General features: G+C 37.8%; 1 protein-coding gene across 2 annotated transcripts in view; it reads left to right on the top strand.

Moving 5' to 3' along the window:
- Positions 1-23185, top strand: part of nup210 (nucleoporin 210) — a 103496-nt gene extending 80311 nt beyond the window's left edge. For both annotated transcript variants that reach the window (XM_041191767.1, XM_041191768.1), the window contains 11 exons: positions 4754-4928; positions 5955-6130; positions 8317-8537; positions 8637-8773; positions 13439-13565; positions 13937-14083; positions 14331-14581; positions 15960-16176; positions 19432-19551; positions 19635-19709; positions 21652-23185. In XM_041191767.1, coding sequence (XP_041047701.1) covers positions 4754-4928; positions 5955-6130; positions 8317-8537; positions 8637-8773; positions 13439-13565; positions 13937-14083; positions 14331-14581; positions 15960-16176; positions 19432-19551; positions 19635-19709; positions 21652-21773 — 1768 coding nt within the window. In that variant the 3' untranslated portion in view covers positions 21774-23185. The remainder of the gene's footprint in view (positions 1-4753; positions 4929-5954; positions 6131-8316; positions 8538-8636; positions 8774-13438; positions 13566-13936; positions 14084-14330; positions 14582-15959; positions 16177-19431; positions 19552-19634; positions 19710-21651) is intronic.
- The last annotated feature ends 2747 nt before the right edge of the window (positions 23186-25932 follow it).

The raw sequence follows: 25932 nt of genomic DNA, 5'->3' as shown, positions 1-25932 counted from the left end.
ATGAGCCCAGATGGAGATGTGAAGGTGTGTGCATGAGAGTGTGGTGATGTCCCTTGAACTGGCAGTGAGAGATCCCTGTAGAGTGTCATCCTGAAAATGCCTGATGGACTTGAGTGAGAGAGTTGAGTGATGAGGTGGTTGATATAATGGAATGGATAAGGTTATTCATCCTCTTTCTGTGCTAGATTTTCTGTGTGGTGTTGGCGCTGAATGCTGCTGCCACACACACACACACACACACACACCCCACCTGAAGCCAGACTGGTGGACCTCCTGCAGCCATGACGGGTAAAGGACATCACAGCGGCCTTCCATGGTGTCCAGCAGGTGGCCCAATGAGGCATCACTAAATTTAGGAGCAGCATGCCTCTTCCCTTTGGGAGCCACGTCTTCCATGGGGCAGTGCTGGGCTGCAGGCATTGAGAGGGCTGTGCACAGATATGACTTAAATATGATGCCCAGAATAACGAACTGCTGAGGTCATACTGGGGCAGGCAAATCAGAGGCATAATTAATGAGGTGGGAAGTGGGAAATCTGGTGCAAAAACCCACCATTGCGCCAGGCAAAATCACTTTTTCCTGCCTGCCACTGAACTTGGAGCGAGGATGGGAACATCCTGTTCAACGCTTCAGACCAATAACCTTTCATCAGAGCTGGAACTTAATAGGTTGTCTCAGTTTTGAGGCTTGTCTATTTATATTAAAATTACAGTATTTTCATTAGTAGTCCTCATAAAAGTGTTCTGAATATTTTCTTGAGGCTAGCTTAAGACAGCAACAGCTGAATTGCTTTACTCAGACAGTTGTTTTGGCTATAAATCCCATGCAAGCAGATGCATAGGAATTTACTACAGCATTAAATTTAAAAAGGCAAGATGAAAATTGACAAATGCTTTGGAGGCATTTTTAGTCAATATTCTGAAGTGCGGTGGTGTACTGGTATCTGCTAATGCATTATACAAGAGGCACTTAAACTTCTTGAGTGGAACATAATGAAGAGCCAATTAACTATAACTTGGATGAGTTACATAACGTAAGAAGTAGGCACAGGCATAGACCATTCAGCCCCAGGAGCCTGCTGTACCAGTCAATAAGATCACAGCTGATCTGATGTAGCCTTAACTCCACTTTCCTGCCTGTCTCCCCATAACCCTTGACACTCTGTCAATCAAAATTCTGCCTAACTCTGGCTTGAATACATTCAATGACCCAGCCAGCCTCCACTGTTCATTGGGGGAGAGAATTCCAAACACAAATGATCCTCTGAGAGAAGAAATCCCTCCTCATTTCTGTCTTATGGGTCATCCCTTACTTTGAAATTATCCCCAGTTCTAATTTTCCCATGAGGAGAAATATCCTCTCAACATCTACCCTGTCAAGTGCCCTCAGAATCTTATATGTTTCTTATGTATACGTTGGAGGCAGTTCAGAGGAGGTTTAGTAGATTGATACCTGGAATGAGCAGGTTGTTGTATGAGGAAAGGTTGGAAAGACTGGGTTTGTTTCCACTAGAGTTTAAAAGAGTGAGGGTGACTTGACTGAAGTATATAAGATCCTGAACAGTATTTAAAAGGTGGACTTGGAAAGAATATTTCCTCTTGTGGGTGAGTCCAGAAAAAGGGGGCACTGTTTTAAAATTAGGGGTTGCCCTCTTAGGACAGAGATGAGGAGAAATTTTGAACGTCGTGCGACTTTGGAACATTCCTGCCTCTGAAGGTGGTGGAGGCAGGATCATTGAATATTTTTAAGGCAGTGGTCGGTAGATTCTTGTTAGACAAGGGAATAAAAGGTTATTGGAGGTAGATGGGAACATGGACTTTGAAACACAATCAGATCAGTCATGATAATATTGAATGGCAGAGCAGGCTTGAGGGGCTGAATGGCCTACTGCTGCTCCTGTTTCATATGTTCAATAAGATCACCTATCATTCTTCTAACCTCAAGTGAGTATAGACCCAACCTGCTTATCCTTTCCCTATAAAACAATCCCTTCATCCCAGGAACCAGCCTTGTTACGTCTCCTCTTTAGTACGAGGGCCAAAACTGCACAGTCTCAAGTTGTAGCAAGATTTGCCTCCTTCCATACTTCTATCCTCCTTGCAAGAAAGGCCAATATTCATTTGTCTTAATTAACTAGCTGCACCTGTGTGCTGACTTTTGTGATTCATGTGCAAGGACACCCAGGTCCCTCTACCACAGCATTCTGCAATTTCTCCATTTAAATAATACTTGCTTTTCTATTATTCCTGCCAATGTTTTACTTCATCTACCAGATTTTTGCCCACTCACTTAACCTGTGCATATTCCTGCGCAGACTCATTGTTTTTGCCTCGCAACTTAATTTCCTATCTATCTTCATAACATCAGCAAAGTTGGCTGCAATACAGTCAGTGCCTTCATCCTAATCATTAATATAGATCATAAATGGTTGAGGCCCTAGCACTGATCTCTGTGGCACTCCACTAGTTACAGTTTGCCAAGCTGTAAATGACCCATTTATCCCGACTTGTTTTCTGTTAGTTAGCCAGTCCCCCCTCCATGCTAACATATCACCTCCAACACTATTTGCTTTTAACTATATGTTCTTACCTTGTGTCGTAACCTATTATGTGGCACCTTATCAAATGCCTTTTGGAAATCCAAATACACTACATCTACTGGTTCCCCTTTATACAACCTGTTTATTACATTCTCAAAGAACTCTAATCATTTTAGTCTAACAATATTTTCCTTTCACAAAGCAATGACTCAGCCTGATTGTATAATGATTTCTAAATGTCCTACATTACCTCTTCCATAATAGAATTTTCCTAATAGCAAATGTTGGGCTAACTGGTCTATAGTTTCATGCTTTCTGTGTCTCCACTTTCTTGAACAGATGTGTTATATTTGCATTTTTCCAATCCCCTGGGACCTTTCCAGAATCTAGGGAATTTTGAAAGATTTCAACCAACTAAATAACAAATCAGTACATAGGATGCAGCAAATAGCGACTCCTGTAAAAATGAACTTCTCCGGTTTGATTGAGGAGCCAAACCACATTAATTTGCCTAAATTGTTTAAATGTACTCATTCTTTCCTAATTGCAAAAAATTGAGAAATAATTTAGTAATCAGTATGAATGTTTTCTTTATTTTTTCATGAGATCTAGGAATCACTGACAGAACCAGCATTTGTTGCCCATCCCCGATTGCTGTTGAGAAAGTGATGATGAGTCACTTCTTGAACTGCTACAGTCTGTGTAGTGAAGATACCCCTACAGTGCTGTTAGGTAGGGATTGTTATTCTTTGCCAGAGATCAAGCTAGTGCTTGATAGCAAGTCAAAGTTTAAGCTAGTGATGCAACTGTACAGAAGCATTAAGGGAGACATCCATTCCTCGCGCAGCAGAACAAAGCCAATAAGAGAACACTCATTCATTTCTGACAAGTACAAAGGTAAACTCAAAAATATAAATTGGCCACATTAAATGGAAAGGTAAGGAGAAAGTAAATGAGTAACAAAGGCATTTTCTACTTTGGTAACAAAGTAGAAAAGGTAACACCTCTTGAATATTTTTTCAGTTGCCAAATGAAAAGCATTTTAAAAACACAAAATAGGAACAGTATGTTACAAGGCTTATGAATATGTAATTGGTCTTTCAGTTAAGTTGAGTGAAGGCTCCAGTTGCTGAAGGCCTAGTGGACGTTGTATGTGGTTTAAATGTGTATGCATACAGTCGTTTGGAGTTGCAGCAGGTTATTGGGCTCAGCTTGCACTGTTGGCTTGGCTTAAATAGCCAAGTGGTTATGGCACTGGGTTTGTAACCCCAAGATCAAGAGTTCAAATCTCACAATGGCAAACTATGGAACAATGTGATTTCATCTGAAACAGATGGAAACAGGTTTGTACTCGAAAGAGTATCAAGAGTTCAAATCTCACAATGGCAAACTATGAAACAATGTAACTTCATCTGAAACAGATGGAAACGGGTTTGTACTCGAAAGAGCCAGCTTGCACTGTTGTTGACCGTCTTCAGCTGTTGGATGAAGTAAGCACTTAATAAGGAAATTGTATCTCTTGTTGTCCAACATTTGTATGTGCAGCACCTGCCTTACTCCCAGAGCAACATGTTGCATTTTATCCACGTTTGCTGTGAAAGGGGTTTGGTTGTGGCTGCAACATTAATCAAAGAACTGTTTCCGACACCTACGTAAAAGAACATTGGCAAACTCCACAGCACAAGTTTTGAAAATGAATAAAAACAGAAGGGGAGGCTAGCTGGTGAGGAGACCCAAGACCAGAAAGGTGAACTGCACTTACAATTACTACTTGTTATAGCAGACAGAGCCCCTCTATTTGTTAAAGGGATTATCAGGCTATACTTGTATGTCTTTGTCTGGGAGGCGATCTCTAGGTTACATTTTAGGTCCAGTGACGGACTGGGTCATGGATCCATCACTTCATTGTGATGCTGAGAGCGTTTAACAATGAATTCCCTTGTTTGGATTAGAGATTTGGCTCCAAACCAAACAGATCACCTGACTTTTCTCAATCTTTCTGCCCTTCCCAACTCTCTGGGCTGTCAGGTTGTATTTAAGGAAAGGTGCATGACAAAATACCATCACCGTTGACAGGTGAACAGATAGGGCTGATGAAACACCGCAAATATTTGAAATACATCTGTATACAAAAGAGCTTCAATTTTGAAAAATATCATTTAGCAACTAGAAATTAATTTTGGTTAATCACATTCATTCTTGCTCAATCTGCAGAGATGGTGTGGCTTCTCTCAGTTATCGAGTACAAGACTCTTCTGACAAAACTCCTGTGGTACAAGTGGATGAAAATGGATTTCTCACATCTGGTCCCATAACTGGAACTTCAACAATTGAAGTGATCTCTGAAGAGCAGTTTGGTATAAACCAGACAATCACTGTTGCAGTTAAGGTAAGAAAAACTGTATAATTAAATTTATTAATTGAATTGTCTTTTCATAACTCAGTTGTGGTTTTTGAGAAATATTTATATAGTTTCTCAAAATTTTCAATATATTTGAGAAGGAAATGCTTCAAAAGCTTTACTGTGGTAAAATTGGTGGGGCAAGAGAAAATTGGCTCTTCAAATTGCTATTCTCTATTACTGTCTATTCTCTCTGACAATCTGTGGCATTATTTGAAGAGCAGGGAGTTCTGGTACTCAAGTTGACATTTTTCCCTCAATCAACATCACTGAAGTAGATTATCTGGTCATTTATCTCATTGCTATTTGTGCAAACACTGCTGTCCACCATTTACCTGTCGCGTTTTTCTACATTACAAAAATATTGAATTGGCTGTAATATGCTTTAGAACCCATCAGGCTGTAAAAGACACCATTCTTACATTGTGTATAAAAAAGGTATGTATGGCTTCTAGAGAATAACGGGGCAGTTATAACAGTTGATCTCCAATGCACTTGGAAAAAATCCCCCAAAGATGAAAGCAATGTGTAACATGATGTATCTTCATAAAATACACCATAAAATGGTGTATCTTCTAACCCTGTGCAATACCTTGAGAGACCTGCAGGGAATATATTTAAAATAATATATCACATTCCACTATCCCGTACTTCAATGGAAGTTTCTGTTTTATGTTTGATTTATCCAAAATGTCTGAAACTGCTTAGTTGACTTCACAAACAAAGCCAGTGTTTTGAATTTCAGGCTGATCCAAACATTCCTTTGGATATTAAAAATAATTATATCTTGTGCTAAAGTGGCTTAAAAGTAAATACAAGGTTTTACATTATAATTTTAAACTCCTAAAGGGTAGGGTTTAGATAATTTTGCTTCAAAAGCTGCTTTAAAAATTAGACAAATAGGTTTTTGTTTTTTAAAGAAGATAAACTCCATAATTTTATTTTTAATATCTTTGCAAAGGAAATTATGGTATTATGCACTGTGCTTACTTTTGTGGTTTCCATGCTTTTTAGGTTGCACCTGTCTCTTACTTGAGAATCAGCACAAGTCCAGTAATACATACACTTAACAAGGAGTCTCCATCAGCTATTCCAGTGGGGATAACTTTAACTTTGACTGTTCATTTCCATGACCATTCTGGAGACACCTTCCATGCTCAGAATACAATAATAAACTTTGCTATGAACAGGTAAACCAATGATGGTAGTTACTGTTTATCCATATTGAAGTGAAACTAAGACATATTACTAACATACGTGGTACCAAAGGATTCAAAAAGTATCTCAAGACTTAATGAGGCCATATACCAATCCAGTGTCAATCAAAGGATTAGCAGATTGTATATACTTGTCTATTTGGGTGTCCTTTGTGAAATTGCATTAATTCACATTTTGTGTGCATTTTAAATATATTGTTTGGGGATGGTAGTGAATCTCCCATGGTGTTGTTCGTGATGAGAGAAAGATTTTACAAGAATAGAAGTGTTATGGTCACTAACAATAACAGTATTGGGGTTGGCCTTGGGAGTAATGGGAAGTAGGCCCCATTTTAACACAACTCAGATGGAGTCTTCATATCTTGTACTATATATTCCAGGATATGGAGGAGGTGTTTCTATGATCAATGTAGCAGCTCCCAGTATCTGGGATAATAAAATCAGTTATCATTGGGAGTAGAGCTCTTGAGGGGCCTAGAAGATTTGAAGTGATTTTTGGGATGAGAATGTATTTGAAATGTGTTTTGGGGGTTTGTGAGCACTGTGGAATTTTTCCGTCAACCTTTCAATGGCCAATTGAGGCCATTAACAGGCTAGTTAAATCAATTAAAGGCCCTGCCCATCCAACCTTAAGGCTGGCGGGCAGGCCAGGAGCCCCAGCTGGCGAGTTGAGGTTTCATGTCTGTTTTAAAAACTTCAATAAAATTTGTGATATTTATTAACACGTCCCATCTCGTGTGACATTATCACATGAGGGGGACATGTTAATTTTTTTTATTTTTCTATTTTTTAAGCTTGTGACCCTTTCAGCACTTAGTCTCAGGGAGATGTGTACTCTTTCGCGCGCATGTGCAAAAGAGCGCACTCTGACAGTTGGGGAATCCCTCTCCCCCACCCCGCCACCCCGCACAGGAAGTGCATAGGTGGGCCTTAATCGGCCTGCCCACTCAAAATGGCGGCGGGGCCCATTCCAGTGGCAGCAATCAGCTGCCCGCCTGCCGCCGAGCCAGTGGGGCCCCACCCGCCCATCAAGGGCAAAATTCTGCCCCTGGATTCTAGTTGTTTGAACATAAATGGGGTGGAGCAGAGCGAGGTGCTTAGTGGTCTTCGGTTCCAGCTGGACTGGAGGTGACTTTGGAGCAGTGGAAGTGAGCAGTGTTGCTGGGATCTGGTACTGGCACTATCAGTGGCAGTGGAGTCTAATCTCTCTGGAAGGGAAGGCGGACTAGGAGAATGGGGCCGAAACTGTCATTGGCCAGTTATGAACCATTAGGCCTCAAACAACTGACCATTTTCCTAGCCATCATGTCTTTTTCTGTTTGACTTGTCTACGATTCAGTGGCTATGTTTAGCCATATTATTTGTGAAATACAGTTTTGTTTAGGTATTTGTTACTAAGAGAAAATTAAAGTAGATAATATTTATTTCAGGCCTTTTGTTGAGTTACTTACTTGCCATTTTTTCTCAGTTAATGAACTTTCTCATGTTGAACATGTATATATTTTCTCAAGATATAATTTTTTTATTTTGTTATTTTGTTTTAACCTGCCTCGAACATGTGATTTGAATTATTGGGTTGCATTTGATTGGCTCATTGGCAAGCCCCTCCTCTCCATTTTAGCTCCAAATTTAGTTAAATGCTTTTCCCTCGGACTACAAAACCATTTTTGATGGGGCGTTGAGTTTCTAATTGTTTTTTGTATATAAACTTGGAATCTGTGTTAATTAATTAGCTTCGAGCATTCTAAGGTAATTTTTCATTGTTTATGGAAATTACTGTTTAATAAAGTCTTGAGTCAGAAAACTCACCAAGTGCTGTAAGCCATTGAAGTAAGCAATGGAGAGGGTGGTGTTGGCCAATGATCTTAAAAGGTATCAAGGCCAATTTGAGCTGAATTTTCCATGTCCCCTCTCCCTGAAGTCAGTTAGGCTTGGAATCTCTTCCAATACTGCCAGACATTGGTTCAGTCAGTGTTCCTGAACTCGTTTCCCACAAACATGTTCAGTCTGAGGATTGTTTTGTGTACACAAAACCCAAACTTGATGATATTGTGGGATAGATATCCATTTTTCTGAAGTTCTAGGAAGAAAAGGCACAACAAATACACACAGTGTGTTCATTTTATAATACATTATTTCTTAACGTTTTATTTTTGAAGGGATGACATGCTGCAGATTGGCAAAGGAACCATTAATAACACCTTTATAATAAGGGCTGTGAATGTGGGGCTGACTTTGTTGCGAGTCTGGGACACAGAGCATACTGGAATTGCAGATTATATTCCCTTGCCTGTTGAACATTTCATTTATCCTGACTTGCTGGGAGATATTGTGGTTGGTGATGTCATCTGTTTCAGCAGTAACCTAGTTAATCAGGAAGGTAAGCACATAAAATGACATTGGTAACAGTTTGAGATCATGTGAATACCTAATGTACAAGTACATGATGAAAACCAGAACTTTACCTATGTTCCTCCAGCGCAATTAGGAGTTTGGAGTTCATCTTCTGGTAATATTCTTCAGATTAACCCAAAGACCGGCACTGCAGTTGCAAGAGATTCTGGGTCTGTCACTGTTTATTATGAAGTACCAGGACATCTCAAAACCTACAAAGAGGTAAACCCATTTGGTAATGAGGCACAAATGCTGAGATTGAGTTTTGTTTTATTTCTGACTAAATATTAGAGGTTGCTGATGTTTGTTGAAACAATTGCACTGTCTTAATAAAACAATTAGATATTTTTCCTGTAAAATGACTGGGAACATATTTCAATACTGTACTTGAGAAGCTCCTGTAATGTTTGTAATATATATGAAACTATTTGCATCTTGAGGGGAGTGGGGTGCAATCATGAAATAGTGGATATCATAGTGAGATTCAGTCACAAATAACTGGGGCTAGGACAGTTTGCACAATATATATGAATCTAATAAAATGGAATGAAAAGCCAGTCAGGCCTTCAAGCACACTCCATCCAACATCCATATGGGATCACTCCTGCAGTGGCTACACTTCAAGAGTACCTCAATGATGGTGAAGTGCCTTTAGGATGTCCTGAAGTCATAAAAGGCACTATATAAATACAAATTTGTCTTTGTTACGCACTTCCCTCTCCTCCCAATTTTTAGTCACCTACTTGCAAAGCATTTGTTTTTCTAATTTCCACCCCCCCTCCCCCGACCAAGTCAATAAAGCAATATAAATGTTTCCAAAATCTTTAATTTTCCTTATTCATATAGATTTAAAGGTGCTAATCGATTCCAAAGCAATAATTTAATCTAGGAGTTTGTTCTACATAATTACTATTCTGTAAGGAGGGGAATTTTTCTGATCTCTAAACTCACTTGAGACTTGGGGATTTTGTATTTCTGTTGTACCATTGTGCTCTTTACTCTATATGTAGCTACTTTGTTTTCACCTAATGTATAGCTTTTTTTAAGTCCAATATGATGTTTTCCCTCAGTCCTATCCCCAATGCAAAATTGCGTTGCTTGATCCTGTCTTCATAATTTAGCCACCTAAGACCTGGAACATCCTGATCATTCTTCCATGAATCCTTTTTAATATATTTAAATCCTTTTTGTGGTAAATGACCAAAACTACAGTTTGGATTTTGTGGTCTGCAGCAAGCAAAGGCGCTTGCCCCTGACCTCAAAGAAAGCTGTCCACAAAAATCTAGCAATCTCTGTGGCATGGCTTTTGTTTTTCCTGATGGTAGTTTAATCAAGTGCCAAATTGAGGAGATACCTTGGCATGCAGCAAAATGAAGTCAGCAAGCAGGTAAGGAGCTAATCACATTAAAGTATTTGCATGCAGCAAACCAAGAAGTTAAAAACACTTAAATTAAAGGTGAAGGATATTTCAGAAAGTGAAATAAATTATTGAAGTAGTATAGAAATTAAAATAAACTTATCTTTAAAAGATTTTTTTTCTTGTGTTTTTTTTATCATTATGGAGTGACCTGACATTACAGATATATGAAATTAATTTTTCAGGACTACTTAGGGTGTTTAACAGTAATTAAGTTAGTAAGCACTTAATAACCCAGTTACACCTCATTCAGCAAGATGCAACTTTTGCAAGGGTTTTTACAGCAAGTCTAACGTGGTAAAAGTCGAAGTTCTCATCAATCAGTTTATTTCAATTGATTGCAGTCTTTTGGAGGTGGATAGGAGCCAGTCTACCCTCTGGAGAAGCCAAGAATCATTGGCAGTGACATCTGGATTTCCACACAATTCTGCATGTGTGGATTCCAGAAGTTGCTATCAACTTTGGTGGAGCAGTGATGGCAAATGTTGACAGTTTGCCATCATTACCACAGCCAGGTACGGGCCTGCGTGTTGGACTCTTAAATTAACCTCACTAGTGATTTGTTTAATGTCAGTACAATTTATTTTGACTTGCAATTTTAAATCCTCCAAATGCTAAATTTTCCTTTTTAAAAATTGCCTCGAATTGATGAACATGTCAATTAGGCCATTCAGCCCCTTGAGCCTGCTCTGCCGTTCAATAAGGTCACAACTGATCTGATCTGTGACCTCAACTCTGCACTCCATCTACCCCAATAACCTTTGTCTCCCTATTGGTCAAGAATCTGTCTAACTCTGCCTTAAAAATATTTAATGACCCTGTCTCCACCGCTCTCTGCGAAAGAGAGTTCCAAGATTCATAACCTTCCGAGAGAAAACAATTTCTTCCCATCTCTGTCTTAAATGGGAGACTCCTTAGTTTTAAACTCTGTCCCTGGTTCTAGATACATGACAACATACATTCAGAATGTGAACATTGATCATTCCCAAATTGGCTTTCTTTCTGACAACAGAGTCTTTTCCATATCATTTGTTTGCATTCATTTGGGTGGGCTAACCCTGAGCCAATGAAACAATTCATGGCCCATTGAAATATCTCCTTTGACCCCTCCCCTGGCTTTTAACTTGAATGCTCCACCTCACCTCATCTCTCTATTTTAGATTTGTTAGGCTTCATTATACATTACCATGGTGCCAAGTAATTTAGTGCTGCAGTAGGTTTGGTCAGTCTCCTGTATTTGTTTTTAAACATTTGCTGGTCACCATCTGCAATTTTTAAAAGACATCCCTGGACTGATCTGTTGATTATATTGGTATTCCCCACCACACTGCTACCTACAGATGCAACTGGTACTGCAGGTACACGATATTTCTGATTTAGCATTTTTATGGACAAAGACTGACTTAGGAGTTTAAATGTATTTTGAGCTTGATTGTTGCAACAAATGCAGAATTTAAAAAAAAAGACAAGATGGTTCTTGATGCTTAAAATAATGTAGAGGCTTGAAGTAGTATATTTTACATTCTTTATTTTCTGCACTTCTGGTTGAAATGCAGCTTGCTTTCAGACTAGTGCCACACAACAATTCCAAATTACTCTTAAGTTTTGAAGAATGTAAAATCACAATGTAGATTACTGCCTTGTAACCTTCACACCAATCATCTGTTTATCTTGCACTTATATGTGTATAAAAACTATATATATATATATATATATATATATAAATTATTACACATAGAAATAAAAATTAGCACTCATTTCACTTTTCAAAGCTCTGAAGAAGAATCATACAGACTCAAAACGTTAACTTTGTTTCTCTCTCTCCACTGATGCTGCCAGACCTGCTAAGTTTTTCCAGCATTTTCAGTTGATTTCCAGCATCAGTATTTTGCTTTTGTCCTCCAAAGCATGTTTAGTTTTATAGCAATCCCAAAATCTTAGTTGTGTTCATTTAAAAAATAAAATTGCCTGAAATCAGTACTGAATCTCTCCTACCTTCTGGTGTTTGATAGTAATCAATTAGATCGCAAAATTATAAATAATATGTCTTAAAGATATGATTCTCAGACTTGCTCTTCACACCTGTCCCCAACCCTGGAACCAATCACTTGGCTCGTGTGATTTTTTTTTTTAACCTTTACAATAATAGGGCAGAAAGGCATCAGAAGATACCTAAAGTTGTAGAACATGGTGGAAGAAAGTGTTCATCAAATTACATGATGAGACTTCCATTCTGAATTAATGGCCCATTATGTACATGAAGATTCTGATAAATGCTCAGGCTTACAACCTGCATTGCTGATTTCTTCAGTGGCTCACACAGCTAAATTATTCTTTGTTAATACAATGTTGCTCAAATGCAGTTTTTCTTGACAAAAAACACCCATTTCAGACAACTGCTGGATATATTTGTACCATTGCTATAAAATACATATATAGTTATATATAGAATGAACAAGACATTTTTTTGGAGTGACAGGCTGTAACTCTTTGAGTGCTGCAAGGATCAGTGCTTGGGTGTCAATATAGTTAATCTATATCATTGATGAGGAGACCACATGCAATGTTTGTTGACCATACAAAGTTAGGTTGGTGAAGCAAACCGTGAGGAGGATGTAAAGAGGCTGCAAAGGGATATAGGCTAAGTGAATGAGTGACAGATGGGATTATAATGTCAGAACATGCGAAGTTACCTACTTTAGAAGGAAATAGAAAAGCAGAACATTTTTTAAAATGCTGAGACTAGGAAATGTTGGCATTCAGAGGGACCTGGGTATCCTTATACACAAGAGAATGATAACATGCAGGTACAGCAAGCAGTGGTATGTTATCTTTATTACAAAGGGATTGAAGTATAAAGTAAAGAAAGTTTTATTGCAATTATATAGGCTCTTGGTGAAACTACATCTGGAGTACTGTGTACAGTTTTGGCCTGCTTACCCAAGGAAGGATGTGCTTCCATTTGAGGGGGTATAATAAAGGTTCATTAAACTGATTCCTTGGATGAGGGCATTATCCTATGAAGATGGACTCAGCCAATTAACCTTAGAGCTTGGAAGAATGTAGAGTGATTTCATAGTATAATTCTTAAGGGGCATTATAGGCTAGATGCTAGGAGCATGTTTCTTTGACTGGGAAGTCTAGAACTATGAGTCAGTGTCTTAGAATAAGCGATTGGACACTTAGGACCTAAATGAGCAAAAATTTCTTCATTAGAGTTGTGAAACTTTTTGAATTCTCTATCCCAGAGGTTAGTAGCTGCTCAATTGTTTGAGTATATTCAAGGTCAATATATTTTTAACTATTGGGGGAAATGGGGATAGTGAGGGAAGGTGAAGTTGAGGTAGAAGATCAGTCATGATCATGTTGATTGGCAGAGCAAACTCAAAAGGACCAAATAACCTACACCTGCTCCTATTTCTTATGGTCTTATAAATGATTATTTAGCTAAGTGTTAATCTGTTTTCCAGCTGGTGATTAAGAGTGCTTGGAAGACTGTTGCACAAGTGCAAAGTGGTACACTTTTGACAAGCCAACCAGATGCTGCACCATTTAAGGTGTCTGTTATCATAGGAGAGAGCAGCAATAATTTGAAAGGTAATTTTTTTTTTCTGGAGGACATGAGAACTTTTATATTGTAAGTCAGTCTGCCTTCTGTGTTTTTTTTTACTGATAAATAATAATTAACGCATTTGCTACATTGTATATTAGGGTTGAGCTGAAAGTTGGAATTCATGGGCTAAAGGAATAGCATTGCTAATGTTGCCCCTCCACCTCCCCCATGAAAATAGCAAATATCGTGTTTAATATGAGTTTAAAATTTTATTCACTTTTGAGACTAAAGTTATCCAGAATATTAAGACTTTTCACAAATGGAGTGAATATTGTAATGAGAAGTTTCACATATTGAAACCAAACCGGTCATCTTCAGTCTGTATCATTTTAAATTTCGTTTTGTTCTCTTTCAGGAGACTGTACAGCTGCACATGTCGAAGCAGTTGCTAAAATACACCCCGAATCCAGTGTCACTTGCGATCTCTATTTTAATAATGGGGCAATAGAAATCCCACCTGAAGATTTGTTTAATGTTAAAACAGGATTTGATACACATACAGGTATTTGTTTTTTAGTTTCTACATGAGTAGCTTCCTGGTGAGTTTGACATATAGGATATACAAGAAGAAACTAAAATTCATACTAAAGGTTTTTGACCACTTCATGGAATAATATTTAATTGATCGCTTGTTTTCATACAGTTTTGGCACTGATTTGTTATCTTTTATGCTTGTATTGGTTGAAACGAAACAAGAGAGTTTTTTTTAAATAGCTGCATTTGAATTAATTATCTTCCTTCCTTGTTAGGACATTACACTTGTTCTATTACAATGCAGAAGTTGTCTGACCACCAACTGAAAGAACTTAGTAAAGCCAAAACATCTGTCAGTGTGAAAGCTTCGATATCTGATGCTCATTTCATCAGAGAACAAACTGGTGCTAGCATTCCATTTTTACCTGGTTTTTATACTGATCAGTCTGAGATCCTTTTGAGCAACCTATATACAGCTGCTGAAATTACAGTGTTTGGAACTTCTGAAATTCTTGGGAGTCTAGAGGTAAGGGACTAACTGGCATATGTCTTAACATATGTGTTTTATACCTTGTTAATTGTGACTTTGATTTTTAAATATCAGTCATTGGTATGTAGAACCATAGAATTTCCTTCAGTTTTACTTGCACTATTTTCACTACACACAGACAAGGCACATGTTTGATGCTGTAGTGAAGATATTTGAACTGCAAATATTAAACTGGAGCTGATACATTAATTTAAAATGATCATTGAAATTCCACTATACTGACTCTCTTTAGGACTGGTAAGCTTGCACCAGTAGGCAGATGTAATTTGTTTGGTGACTGACTTGTGCTGTTGAACACATGTCAGCACGCTAAAGTGAGAGCCATTACATGTACATATATTTGCAATATATTGCACAGATATCAGAACACAACATAGTTGCAAATTTTGAAAGAAACAAGAACACTGGCAAGTGTGACATAATTGCTTTATTATGGTGTCATTTAGCTAACTGTGACAACAGAATTAATTCTTTGAAAAATCGTCTGGGCATGTTGAACTTTACATTTTGAAGTTAGTGATTTGTTCAGTAAAATTGTATGAAGTCTTAAGTATTTTTTTCTATGTGAAAATCAGTATACCTGAAACTACACACACTTTCTCTACATCACATCTAGACTTGCCAACCAACAATTTCAACTTAAAGTTAAATCAGCACCCATCTTTAGGTATATAATACATATATATATCTGCAAGCTTTTTGACTTCCTTTACCTACTGAAGCAACCTTGTCCCATTCACCTTTGTCATAATGGCAGCAAAATTGAAATTGGTGAAGTGGAAAGCCAATCTTATTCAACTGCCCATCATCATCATTTTGGGCGGTAGGGATTGAAATGCGTGACTCTGCAGTTGCTTGTAGATGTACAATTAGAAAAATCCTACCACACATGGCCAGGCCAGGCCATAACTCTCTGTATGGCAGCTCTGAAATGAATCATATCCTTGCCCCTCTTTTTTTTCCTTTGTTGACAATATTCCTATCAGTTTTATGTACAAGATTAAATACCATCCATAATTGCCAACCTCTGCCCAAAACACAGATGGCCAAGGATTCCAGAACAGGATACAACACCATGGTTCTCTGAGCTGTCCCTCTGCTGGGGTATCCAGAAAGCATTTGACCCAGGAAATGAAATGAGAGACTGGAAGTCCACCAGTCTGTGAAAAATAATAGACCCACTGATTGTTGAGTTTGTAATGCTACCACAGGTTGCACTGTAAAACAGGTTGCTTTTTGAAATCATACTTGTATAAAGTGTGTCACAGTATGGACTTTGCCATCTATTCCTAGCCAATAGAATGTGTAATCTATATTTTATATTGGAGTAAGGAGAATTCTCTTTCCCCCTTAGGTTAAACCAGGATCACCATTGATAGTTATTCAAGAAAAGGAAAAATTCTATGGCCTACAAAGCTATGTGAAGTTTACAGTCGCCTTGTCTGATACTAGGCTAATAAGCCAGGGATCCATGTCAACAACTCTTGTCATTTCCAACTCAATGACAGACCAGTCAGTCTCTATTCCTGTGAAAGTCCTGCACATTTCTGATAAAAATGCAGACGCGCAACGTAAGTTTATATATTTTGATCTCCTATAAAATAATAGTTGATATAATTGGTATATAAGCACAGTATTCTGGTATAGGCTGATTCTACAGAAATGTGGTACAAGCAGGCCAGATAGCTTCTCAGAAGGATGGTTGAAGTGAAAGTATTCAACAATTTGCCCTGACCTATCCTGCCATATCTCTAAATGCATGCCTTGTTCAAAAAAGATATTAAGCTAATTCGGAAAAGTGAGAACTGGACACTGTTGAGATTTGCAACCTGCTAACTCCTTTGTTCATTAGCAGAAGCACAGAGTTATCCTGGTGATAAATTACTGACAGGATTAGACCAGCTGGTCCATCAAGCTTTAATGATGCCTGGAGCATCTTGACTAGACACTTCCTTCCCCCATCATATCTCCCTCTCCCAGCAACAAAGCCACTGGAAGAGACAGAAAAATAACTTAGATCCAATAAATGGGGGAAATTAAAAATTAAATTAAAATTCCTTCCTGACCACCGCAATCTATTAAAAGCAGTCAGGAGCCTGTTTCTACTTTTGCATTGTTTAAATACATGTCTCTTGGGGAGTCTTCCCCAGTCTGTCAAACTGAAAAATCAATCAGTATGCATGCAATATTGTTTATTGATTTCTATACCTCTTATTAAGACACTTACAAGCCTATGCTGCTTTAAAATAAATAGACCCAGTTCTTTAAATCTATCTGAGTAACTACAATTCTTTAAGGTAGGGATCATTTATGTAACTCTTTTGTGACCTTTTCCAAGGCCACTATGTCTCGCACCATGTTGGCAGACCAAATCTGAACATTGTACTCCATATGTGGCCTAACGATCAACCTGTCCTGTATAATGACAATGCACCTCTCGATACAACTCAATACTGTGTTTGCTTTGGCTATGCCTTCTCTGCATTAGTTGTAAATCTTCCCTGATCCGTTCACAATATTACCTAGATTCTTTTAATATCATGTAATTACTAGAACATGTTAGTCTTACCTACATGCATGACGCTGCATTTTAATTTAGTTTAAATGCTAATTGCCAAACATCATTTGGCCCATTCTTCTAGAACATTACAACCTTCTGCGCAAAGATTTAACACTTCTAATTTTAACCCTTGGACCAAGCTATTCCTTAAATAAAAGTAGATTGTCAAACAATTGCACTAGCCTACTATTGACACCTGTGTGGCGATAGATATTAGATTATTTTCTGCTTCGTGATCTTAGCAGATCATTTTAAGCATTCAAAATCTGCAGATCTATTTAATAGAAGCTCCTTTCTCAACTAATTATTTTGTGGTGGAACAAGTAGTGAAAAGTTTATATATACAGCAAGGGAAGTCCTGCCATATCTTGAAGTAGCCAATTTATCCAAACTGTATATTGAACTGTTCAGCCTTCTAAAGTAGTGAACTTCATACTTGGGTTCAGGAGATGGCAGTAGGGACTGTAAAATGAATCTCCTTGCAGCTGCCAGCGTGCCCCAACAATAACTCCTTTTCACAATTTTTCCAGGTATCAATGGGTTGTCAGTAGAGGATTGCATCGTGAGTTTTTTTTTAAGACAAGTGGGGCCTTGTTTCTCTGAATTGCTAGGGTGAGACATGAAGGTTACTTATATTCTCACCAGGATTTTCCAGAAATGGAAGCTTTTTAAGTCATGGCCAGTGTTCCTATAAAGGAACCTTCTGTTTTTGCATGTTATAGGGAAGATGCAGCCTTTCCAGGAAACTCAGAAACTAACTAATTTCTAGCTCCCTAACAGGATAGGAGGATCTGTTCAACTTGTAGCAAGAGTGCAATTATTTCAAACCATGCATCTAGAAGATTGGTTTGTGGCTGTGGGTATCAAGCATGTGTAATTGAACATGGAGAGTACTTGAGATTCAATATAGAGGCAGTGAATTAGAACCAGATTTTTGACATTCAGTCTTGGGCACTTTTTATATTCATTTTTATCTAAGCAGTTGGTTTGACAGATATCCTCTTGAGATTTAACATTTTGAGATCCTCTTGAGATTGACATTTAACCCAATAAGACTTAAGCTTACCAAGCAGCTTGAATGCCACTCCCTTCCAATCAGGAATGTGTTGATCTGTAATTTTGACTATTTGATATCAGATTCACATCTTATTAGAGAGATGCAACTGAGCTCTATATGTGGGTCCTAGAAGTGCACACTGTTGTCTTTAAAGATTGATATGAACCAAGAGGCAGTCATTATCTTATGGTGATGCTATTGAACAAATGTTTTGATTAAACTGCAGCTGCCAAATTTTGCTGCCATTTATTGTCCTTGTATTTGGCTTTTCCTATACATTATCTATTTTTGGACAATACAGACCCCATCATATGTCTTAACCTGCTGATATTCATGCTTAAACACCAAATTATATAGCTAGCTTGTTTTTGAAGGGTGACATGCTCAATAAATCAGTACAATAGAAGGCATAGCACTGAAGAACTTACTCCTTGCTCCTTTGTCCTGGCACCACTATAATATGGGTGCCTCACTCACCATCTTTCCTGCTTAACAAATTCTAGGGACTATTATGTGGCATCTTGCAACTGGAGTAGAAACAGGATCCAGGTACACAACCAGACCATTCATTTAGTAGTAGCCATATTTGTTTTCAAGGAATTGTTGCCAAGGAACTGATTTGTTCATAAATTTTCAGAATGTGGGTTGCCAAATTTCTGCTTGAGCCACAATGTTATACAAAATGGGGGAAGAAGACTGAAAAGTAATTTTCTTAACATTATTTCAACCTTTTTCCTCCTTATAGCTGCTAACTTTTGAGCAGGGTTATAGTTCCATGGCTGCCAGCCACTCTGTCATTTCATCTAAGTGGCCATTTTTCATGTCTCTGCCTCGTCAGTGCGTGCTGGGGAAGTGGGGACAGTACTACAACCAAGGCTTATCCAGTTCACCCTGATATGCATACTAATGTTTTCTATTGTGGGTGACTGGAAGTGTGTCCAGCACCATTAAGCCAATGGCAGCGTCTCTACTGCCACCCCATCTGAGGCCTGCTGATTCAGTACTAAGTTGGCAATGAGGCTGGGACCTTCTGCATCCATTTGATTTGGTTCCAGATTGTAGTGCTTTCAATAACTGAGCCCTCATGAGTACGCTATACTAACTAAAGAAGTTTTTAATGCAAGATGATTGGAAACCTGCGAACGTATGTAACACTCAGTCACGCAATGTTACAAAGTGTTTTAACCGTTTCTGTTTGTCTTTTCTCAGCTGATATCACAGCAGCTCACTGGGAAGGCGTTGGTTTCTTCCAGCAGTTCATTCAGTCTTACCAAGTTATGTTCTTCACACTTTTTGCACTACTTGCTGCGACTGCAATTATGATTATTGGTAAGCACTACTAGTTTGAAGAAAAGTTTAACTGATACATGATTTTACTGTTCTTAAATACTTATTTTCAATTTCATTTTCAGCCTATCATGCATTCTTTTCACCACGGGAGCTGATTCATCACCCAGCATTTATTACTCAGACCCCGCCTCGAAGAGGTAAACATTACCAATATGCTTATTCATAAAATATTTATTATCAAAAGATTTTGTTCAGTTTTAGAAATTGATGGTGGATAACCATTTCATTTGTTGATTTAAGTTCTTGCTTTGGGGATGTTCTAAATCTAAATGAGTTGGATGCTTAGCATTTTGGCTCTGGTTTTTGAACTGTCCAATCAAAATACAAGATGAGACAACTGTGTAGAAATGTCATATTTTCTTTTTTGTATTGAATTAGTTTTAATATCAGTTGGTTGCATTTTTATTGATCTATATTCATGACAGGAATTGTACATTACATAAAGTATTTATGGTTATGATACCCCCTAAGGATTTAACAACTAATTATAACTCAACACTCAAATTTTATAAATATTTCATGCAAGGAGGTTTCTCTGAAATGATTGATTTATATCCTGTATTTATGGGCTCAGTTAATATTCTCTGAGCAAATATATTTTGGGATTTTGCTTTTTTAGCACTAGCAAAACTATATAAAGTTAATTTTGGGCTTTATTGGTAGAAATATTTTAAGCATGTAGAATTCTGCTAAGTTATTGTCAGCTAAGCTCTATTTGAAATAAATGATAGTGATTTTATAAGTAGCCTTAGCCAAGAGTAAATGGGTAATTAGCCCACTATGAAAGGAACCTTGGTAGAGAAAAATGACTTGCAGAAAGATCCTGGCTTTTAGCAATTGAGATCTTTTATTAAGCCATTTTTAAAAATTCATTTTTGCTAGATTTTCACTTAGTGAGTGGTCTTGTGTAGGAATCAGAAAAAAAACCTGTCCCATTTCACACTTTTTTAATTCAGTGTCAATCTCAATCACAAAACGGCACCTAGAGAGAAAAGCTGCTTCCATTCTGTCCCAACCTAGCCTAGGCCTCGGATGTGCTATTCACTTGTTCTTCTCTTCTGATAAAACAATGTAAATCCTTACATTCTATGATATTAATAATTTACTTAAAATTGTTGGTGAATTTTTGTTGTGCATCTGTGTTATTGAAATGAAACTTTTTTATACATGCCAGTCTTAATAGCTGCCAGAAGGAACAGATTTTTATCACCCTAGTCTGGGCTGTATTGAAATTTTTTTTCATAAACAAATATATTAATCCACTAAACCGCCTGGTCCCAGTGTAGCAAACCTTGTCCTTTTTGTCTGGCAATTTATACGTCGTCATGGCTCAAAGATAGTAATCTCTGGATTATTTCCAAGGCCATATGCTAGTGAGTATGGAAGTTGGGGAACACACCAGATGAATGTGTGGCTGGAGAGATGATGCAGGAGGGAGGGCTTCAGATTTCTGGGCCATTGGGACCACTTCTGGGGAAGGTGGGATCTGTACAAGCCCGACTGACTAGGACTGGGAAGAATGTCCTTGCAGGGTGATTTGTTAGTGTTGTTGGGGAGGGTTTAAGCTAGATTGGCCGGGAGGTGAGAACCTGAGGGCAGATTCAGATAGGACAAATTCAGAGCAAGGATTGGGAAACAGAAAATTAGTGGGTGACAGAAGCAGCAAAGGAATTTGGCAGTGTTAAGATATTTATTTAAATGCAAAGAGTATAGCAAACACAGCCGGTGAGCTGCCTGCTTTGATGGTGGAAGCAGAAACCCTTAACTCATTTAAAAGGCACCTGGATCTGCACTTAAAGTGCTGTAAACTGCAAAGGCTACAGACCACATGCTAGAAGGTGGGACTAAAATGGGCAACTAGTCTTTTCTTTTGCAGGTGACGCAGACACGATGGGCTGAATGGCCTCTTGCTGTGCTGTAACTTTTCTATGGTTCTCTGGAGAGTTCCATATTGTTTTAAGTATGCATGGATTGAATATAAAGTCTTTATGAATGCATACAAAATTAGCCATTCACTTTATAAAGTAATACATTGGAACATGACTGTATTAAAGTTTCAATACTGTTGATTCTGTTTAGGGTTTCCTGCACCTCCTACTCACTTTAATACAAGCATGCACTCGAGTGGTAAAAGCAGTCCACGGTCCAGATTGTGGAGTACAGGTTATCCATCCAACGGATCTTCACCGGGGAACACTTGATATGAGAAAAAGAATGCCCAACACAACCAAGGAGCATCTTTCCACAGTCTTTCTAAATTATAGTGCCTTATTTTCAGTTTTTTTTACTTTTTAATCCCTACCTCTCATGAAGGCAATTGATCTCCTTGTTCGTGTGTTTGCACAAGCACTATTCAATCTTAAATATCCTGCATGGCTAGTGATGCTTAGATGGATAGTGTCAGCAGGTTGTTCAAAAATAGGGGCATCATAGCCATATGTTGTGTTGTCCCAACTTGGCTTTCATGCATGAGAAGTTGCCGGGTTGTGGTACAGTGATGAGGAATGCTAGTCATTTTCTTTCTCCTCAACTCAGGAGGATTGAGGCCAATCAGAGTACCTGACTTCCATTCCAGCTTGGAACAGTAATTAAGCCCAGGTCTCATTGGCTGAGTTATCTCTTAGAAAAAGTTTTGAGCCATTAGGCAGCTCTCCAGTGTGTCCCTTTAAAATGTTGAATTGAACAATTTTTACAAAATAAGATGTGAATATCCACATGGAAAAATTAACCCTGTGGTAGATGAATGCATTTGCTGTAATCCTGACTAGTTTACTTGTAATAAACAGTGGAATTCAAAATAAGTATGTTTTGCAGTTAATGATTTTTGTAATGTCACAGTGTGAATTATACTTGGATTTTTTTTTTTGCTGTTTGTGAAAGTACCTGAAGCTTTTTTATTTGACTGGCTGCTTTGAAGTCATGCTTATTTTGTAATATTTTAACTTTATTTTGAGCAGCAAAGAGCCTGAATTGCATTTTTCTGTGAAATTGTATGAATAAAGAATGGTAAAGTTTATTTGGTAATGTTTAACATTGAGCATTTGATAGGTTTTTTAAACTAATGATTTTGTAGTATTAATCTTTACATTTGGATTATCGCAGAAAGAGCAGGAACTTCAATAAATAGAAAGTTTTTAATAGCAGGTCAAGTACAATTTGAGAAATATGGAACCATTGTAAATCCAATGTACCCATTCTTTTGTTTTTTCAGACAGTTGTTAATGGTCCTTCTGTGTGATAACTCTGCTTTTCTATGACTGACATAATACCTCAGCACAGTAGCTGAACCAAGATTGTGCTTGTAGCTGTAACGTAACAAATAATGTGAAGAGTATGCAGCATATCTTAAATGCTAAGTTTACTTGAACAGACCAAATGCTTAGCATCATGTGATCATTTAGTTTAGCCCGATTTACCTGTTCATGTGGATAATTTTAGTTCATCCTTGAAGTTGTATCACTGACGTGCCTTAAAAACCACTGTAACTAATGAATGATAAGAATATGAAATGTAGTGAAACTACCAGCATTTTTCAGTTTATTTGCAAAGTGATGCATTGTGCTGTTTTTTGTGTTTGTCAAATAATAAATGTCACCAAAGACATTCTTCTTTATTAATGTCTTTGTTCAGTAATTTGTTTAGTTGAACACGTTTGCGTATCAATCATTTTTAGATTGCTTGCTCTTGGGACACCCACTAGCAAATATTAAATATTCATAGAGTATCTGAGTCTTCCATCTGCTGAAAGCATTAAAATCTACTTGTGAAATGTAGCTTTTCTAGCCAAAAAAATAATTCAACAAGACCGTTTTTATTCACATATGGGCTATGTATAGATGAGGGATATACTTTCGGCCAAATGTAGCATGTGTTAAACTAGGTTAGAGATTATTGTAGGATCAGAGAGGACACCAGAGAAAAGTAGGACAAAGGATACTGACCGCAGTGAAACATTGTTTTCAGTATCGTATTAGTAAGATACCTGGAAAAGAAGTTAAATTTCTGAAGAGCAAAATTGATGATTTTGGGGGATTTTAATTTCTAGAGTTTTTCAGTGTTTGGGGGTCGGGGGGCTGTTGGAGTTGGGAGTACTAACACTCAAATTATTGAACAACATATCCTAGAGAGTTCTGATTTTGGTGTAGTGTTGGTACTTAAAAACCTGAAATGGGCCAGCTGGTCTTTATCCTGGATTATTGAAAGAGATTGGAAAGGAAATTTATGGGGCACAAACCCATCGAAAAAATAGTGTGAATCTGTAGGATTGGAAAGAATCAACATAAATGCTTCCATATTTTTTTGTAAATGATAAATAAGTAAAATAATTGGAGTAATTGAGGTTTATGCTAGGGGAGTTTTTAATAAAGCAGTAATTTGTTGAAATAAACAGTGGATTTAGATTGTGAGCACTCATTAATAAATTTTCAACTTGGTGTTCGGAATAATTGCATTGCTGGCAATATGAAATAAATGGTGCAATTTTAAAGGGAGTGCAAAAACAGCAAGGGGTGTGCATACACAAATATTTGCAAATGGCAGGACATATTGAGAAGGCTGCTCATTCAAAAACAAACATCAGATCCTTGACTTTATGAAAATAGATTACAAAAGCAACATAGCTCTGCTAATCCTTTATAAGTCACTGGTAAGGCCCCATCTGGAGTATTGTGCTAAATTCTGGGGACCACACTTTAAGGAAAAAGTCAAGACCTTGGAGAGAATGCAGGGCAAATTTACTAGTATGGTCCCAGAGATGTGACATTAGTTACTAGAGAAGCTAGATTTGTTCATGGGGCAGAAAAGGTTAAGGGAAAGATTTGAACTGTTCGGAATAGTTTGCTAACAGTCCATAAGGAAAGACACTTTCCAGTGACATGAGAATCAATAACCAAAAGAGATTTAAGGTAATTTGCAAAGAGTCAGAGGCAAGATGAGATTTTTTTAAAATTCAGTGTGTTATTATGATCAGGAATGTACTGACAGGGTGATAGGAGCAGATTCAATAATCTTTTTTTAAAAGGAAAATGAATAAATACTTGAGAAATATTTGCAGGGCAGGAGAATGGGACTAATTGGATTGCTCTTTTAAAGACCTGGCACGGGTACAATGGATCAAATTGTCTCCTCTTGTGCTGTATAATATAAATGATGCAGTTTTGAAAATCTCAAAGGCTTTAAGATCCTAAATGAAAGATGTGAAAAACTAAAAGCTGTTGGAACAGGACAAGAAAATGATTAAAAATAGGAATTTTAGTATGCAAAAGAGAAGTATCTGTAAAAAGCAGGGCAAATTTGATCCAGTCAATTTCCACCCCATAAATCTACATTCAATCATCAACAAAATATTGGAAGGTGTCATCAACAGTGCTATGAAGTGGCCTTTCAGGACTAATTACAAATTGTCCATTCACAACTTCCCAGATAATGAAGCTGTCCATGCCTGCATGCAGAAAGATCCAAACAACATTCAGGCTTGGATGCTAAGTGGCAAATATTGTGACATTCATGCCATACAAGGTACCAGATAATGACCATCTCTCCTTTACATTCAATTGCATTATCAGTAAATTCCCCACCAGCAACATTCTGCGTTCATTATTAACCAGAAATTTAACTGGACCAGCCATATAAATACTGTGCCTACAAGAGAAGGTCAGAGGTTGGGAATTTTGCAGTGAGTATGGTATTTCACCACCTGACTCCTCAAAACCTGCCCACCATCTACAAGTGTATGGAGTACTCCCCAATTGCCTGAATGAATGCAGACAAAGTAGCCAACTTGTTTGGCACACCATCCACCACCTTAAACATTTACTTCCATCACCACAGGCCCACCATGGCTGCAGTGTATACTATCTACAAGATACACTGCAACAACTCACCAAGATCCTCCGAATTCCACCACTTGCAAATCACCCTCGAGGTCTCACACGATCCTGACTTGGAACTATATGATCATTTCTTTACTGTCACTGGATCAAAATCTCGGCACTTCCTCCGTAACAACGTTGGGGATGTACCTACACCACATGAACTGCAAGAAGTTAGCTTATCACCACCTTCTCAAGGGCAGTTTGTGATGGGCAATAGATGCTGGCCTGGCCAGTGACACGTGCATCTCATGATTAAATTAAAATACATGTCCATCAGGAAGGTAGAGTGGTGATGAGAAGGGGAGAACAAAAAAGCATTGAACTGAGCATCCCAGAGTCCAATGTGTTTTCTTGTATACATGGATATCTTAAGAAATCAAACCCATTGTTGCCTTGATAAATTTTCAGGGGCACTAGGATAGAGAAAGCAGTTAAAACAGAAGAAGATTTTTTTTTTAAATTTCAGAAGAGTTTGGAACATTTATGT

This window comes from Carcharodon carcharias, chromosome 7 (genome assembly GCF_017639515.1).
Source record: "Carcharodon carcharias isolate sCarCar2 chromosome 7, sCarCar2.pri, whole genome shotgun sequence".
Classification (NCBI taxonomy): domain Eukaryota; kingdom Metazoa; phylum Chordata; class Chondrichthyes; order Lamniformes; family Lamnidae; genus Carcharodon; species Carcharodon carcharias.
The sequence above is the reverse complement of the archived record's forward strand: the minus strand, read 5'-3'. Positions and strand labels throughout refer to the sequence as shown.